Source organism: Polyergus mexicanus, unplaced genomic scaffold (genome assembly GCF_030449975.1).
Source record: "Polyergus mexicanus isolate NDT 795.1 unplaced genomic scaffold, iyPolMexi1.0 SCAF_141, whole genome shotgun sequence".
Classification (NCBI taxonomy): domain Eukaryota; kingdom Metazoa; phylum Arthropoda; class Insecta; order Hymenoptera; family Formicidae; genus Polyergus; species Polyergus mexicanus.
The window spans coordinates 28,863-33,068 of record NW_027223461.1 but is presented as its reverse complement, the minus strand read 5'-3'; the positions used below and the strand labels follow the sequence as shown (position 1 = coordinate 33,068).

The 4,206-nt window shown below is 28.4% G+C and overlaps 1 protein-coding gene across 1 annotated transcript; it reads left to right on the top strand.

Annotated features, from left to right (window-relative positions):
- Positions 1–2,783: 2,783 nt before the first annotated feature.
- LOC138944284 (uncharacterized) lies at positions 2,784–3,780 on the top strand. The gene is made up of 3 exons (XM_070315196.1): positions 2,784–2,945; positions 3,042–3,176; positions 3,532–3,780. Exons 1-3 carry the CDS (start codon positions 2,816–2,818, stop codon positions 3,741–3,743), a joined length of 477 nt encoding a protein of 158 aa, XP_070171297.1. The 5' UTR covers positions 2,784–2,815; the 3' UTR covers positions 3,744–3,780.
- The last annotated feature ends 426 nt before the right edge of the window (positions 3,781–4,206 follow it).

Below are 4,206 nucleotides of genomic sequence, written 5' to 3'. Positions count from 1 at the left end.
AAGCAGTGGTATCAACGCAGAGTACTAAAGACAATTATTAATTCAGTGGTGAGCATATTGAACAATATACTATATTGGACAACAAGAGCTATCCAGAAATAAGGCAAGTAAAATCTGTAACCTGTAATCTTTATGAAATAGTTTTTGCTTGAATATGTAGTACATATTTACATAATTATTCATGTGTTAAACATTACAAAATAATACATACATTCAATCAGCTATGCCAAAGCGTAAATATCTGTCATCGCATATTTCAACGAGATATCGCCGTAAATTAATTAGAGAAGAGAGTGATGAATTATTTCCACTTATTTGTAATGAAAAACCTAGAGTAAATTCGTGCGTAATTGTAAGTAATTCCGCTTTAAATAATGACAATGATAAAATTGTACATGTCAATATCAATAACGCTCTTTCCGAAATTGTACAAGAGACAAAAAATTTACCATTTTCCGATGAAACGAATATTTCCGAATCTGATGCTTCTTTGAACAATATATTTTCCCACGAAACATTAATAAGAGAGGATAATAATTAAGAAAAAAAAACAATGATTTTGAGGTATTCTTAGTACAATGGACTATCACGTATCATATTTCCTCATGTAGCTTTATCACATTTATTGTCTGGTTTGAAAAAAAGTACATCAAATTTTTTTTAATTTACCAAAATGTGCAAAGACATTACTACGTACACCACGATCTTCTGTTATTACTGACATATTTCCTGGTCAATATTGTCATTTTGGTATTGAACATAGTGTTCTACAATTTTTATCTACAAGTAATAGTACAGTTTCATCTTGTATTCAGATTCAAATCGGTATTGATGGTGTGCCGATATCTCGATCCAATTCAAATCAATTATGGCCCTTTTTAGGTCGAATCATGCCTTATGAAAAAGTATTTCTAATTGGTTGCTATTTCGGCAAAACCAAACCAGCGGATGCAAATGAATTTTTAAAACAATTTGTAAAAGAAATAAATATTTTGATTAAAAAGGGCATAACTAATAACAATGAAACAACATTTCCAGTGTCAATATACTCTATCATATGTGATGCTCCTGCTAAATCTTTCATTACACTTACTAAAGGACATACTGGTTATTTTAGCTGCACAAAATGTACAATTGAAGGTGAATTCATCGCTAACAGAATTTGTTTTCCCAATTCTGACTGGCAAAAAAGAACAGACGCTAATTTTCGTAATCAAACTCAAGAAGAATATCATCTCGGTCGTTCTATTTTATTAAACATTCCAAATTTTGACATTGTATCTCAAATTCCATTAGATTACATGCATATGCATTGGCGTTGTTAGGAAGTTGATAAAATTATGGATAAGTGGTCCTCTTAAAGCTAGATGTTTATCCTCGCAACGAATAAAAAATGTTTCTCAATTTCTTCTCGATATTAGGCATCTTATTCCAAAAGAATTTGCAAGAAGACCGCGAGAAATTCAAGATTTTGCACAGTGGAAAGCAACCGAATTAAGACAATTTTTGTTATATACCGGTCCTGTTATATTACAAAAAGAAGTAAATCCTGATATATTTTCAAACTTTCTTACTTTACATGTTGCTGTTCGGATTTTATGTCAAAATAATAGTACAGTTGAATATATTGAATATGCGAATAAATTATTGAAACATTTTGTTGAATGTTTTATCAAAATTTACGGGCCCGAATTTGTATCCCATAATGTTCACGGTCTTCTTCACATAATTGACAGCGTAAAACAATTTGGGCCATTAGATACTTTTAGTGCCTTTCCATTTGAAAATTTTATGAAAGAATTAAAATCTCTTTTGAGAAAATCTGAGAAACCATTAGAGCAAATTAGCAATCGTTATGCGGAAATGAGTTTTTATAAAATCAAATCTGACAATGCAGATATATCAAAAATAAGTGTAAAGAATTCACACAAAAAAAGACCGTTGATATCAGGTTGTTTCAATCCACAATTTTCAAAGGTTGAATTTCCCCATTTTATTATTTCAATCAAATCTTCTGATAATTGTTGTCTCATAGAAAAAGATATTGTCTGTTTGGAAAATATCGCAACGTCGAGTGAAGGTAATTATATTGCAGTAGGTCGTAAATTTAAAATTGTTGAAGAACTTTATAATAATCCATGCAGTTCTATTCATTTGGGTATATTTAAAGTAAGTCAATTATCTGACATTCAAACCTGGCCTTTGCATAAAATCAGTCATAAATTCGTAAAATTGCCATACAGGAATGAAAGATATTTCGCAGTAATACCACTTATAAGCACTACAGATTAATAATATTTGTATATTGCGCTTTAATTTGTTTAATAAAAAATTAAAATAAATTCTGACAATAAAAGCAAAATAAAATATGACAATAAAATAAAAAATTAAAATGATTTCTGATACACAATAATCTATACAAATTGAAATCTTGTTTACAATATTACTCGTAGAAGCTCTTTTGTATAATTTCACAGGAAGATGTCGAATCGAGGATTTATCGTCGTAGAATTCTCCGATGGTATCCAAGTAATACCCAAAATTTGGTTACAAAGTGAGGATGTATGCAAATATCCTTCACATTTCAAAACGGATTTAAGACTGCGAAAGGCAATTGAAAAAGAGGAAATACCAAATTCTGATTGGCCTTCCTTTAAAATTAATCGGATTTTTGGCGAGTATTGTAAGTATTTCAATAAAATAGCTTTTATTGCTGTTAAGTTTTACCTATGCATAATACTAAATGTTTACAACATTTTCAGCGTCCTTACAGAAGGCTGATGCGAAAGCAGAAAAGGCCTTATACACGTCAGATATGGATACTGAGAAAGAAACTAAATCTTATAGAAAATATAGAGCGAGGAAAGTTTTATCTTCATCCGAAAGCGAAGAAGAGTCATGCACAAATGCAATTTTGCCACCTGCTCCATGTCCTCCTGCAAAACGTAATTATAAACAATTCTAATCGCGTATATATATATAAAATTCATATATATCTCTCTTATATTTTAACATTATATTTTATTTTATCTATATGAAAGGTCAACGACTGTGCAATACAAACGAAACAGTACAATGTGAAAGTGCATCCATTACACGTTCTTGGGATTCTGCAAAAAAATACAAAGTATCATCACAAATTTCAAACTTGAGCTCCTACTCATCATCTTTGCAAGGTGAGCAAATTCATTACATATCTCCATGTAACAATGCATATAATATTATATAAAATTTCATACTTATAATTAATATTATCAGTAAGTATAAATTTAAAAATGTATACATAATTTTTTACATACAATATTTAAAATAATACATATACAATATTAATAATATTTTAAAAATTGTGTGCCTATATATTCTATCTATACATATATGGATATACGACGAAATATACATATATGTATATATAGAATAATATATATATGTACTATACTCATATAGTTTACATATATAACTTGTCAAAATTCAATTTTTCTTCTAACTTCTATTTTGAATGCTAAATGTATTTATAATATATTTTATGTGCAGATGCGAATGGTTATGGTATTTTGTACGGAAGAGATGAAGAAGCGTTTAACATTGCTACAAGAGAGAAAAATGGAGACAATTTAATACACCGACATATTAATAAAATGGAGGAAGTTGGTCGATCTAGCTGTATGCAAAGAAACCGATATGTAAAGGAAAAGGAAAATGATGATTTAAATCATCAGTTTTCACAAACTGCAATTGGTAAGTAAATGTAATGCATATAAATATAATATGAACACACACACACATACGTACACACACATGCATGCACGCACACACGCACACGCATACGCACACGCATGCACCATTTATTATATATATATATATATATATATATATATATATATATATATATATATATATATTTGAAATAAATGGTGTACATATAGAAATTTTGCAACTGTAATAGAGTTTAGCAATTGTGTATTGTGAGCAAATTTAGCAATTGTAAGGCCTTTATTTATACGTGTTAAATTGTTTCCTATACAAATTTAAAAATTAAAGGTATTACAACTTTTACCTATTTCTAAAATTTTTAATAAAATCTATTATTATTATTATTTTTTTATAGTTTTATATAACTTTAATAGATATGCGAAAGATAATAATAATAATAAATATTTTCATATAGAACTATCAATTTAAAAAAAAATGCAATAATCTACATTTTAT

Coding starts and splice junctions, on each gene's coding strand:
- LOC138944284 (XM_070315196.1), top strand. CDS start 2,816: ATGGATACTGAGAAAGAAACTAAATCTTATAGAAAATATAGAGCGAGG. Junction 2,946..3,041: donor TCCATGTCCTCCTGCAAAAC/GTAATTATAAAC, acceptor TCTATATGAAAG/GTCAACGACTGTGCAATACA. Junction 3,177..3,531: donor CTACTCATCATCTTTGCAAG/GTGAGCAAATTC, acceptor TTTTATGTGCAG/ATGCGAATGGTTATGGTATT.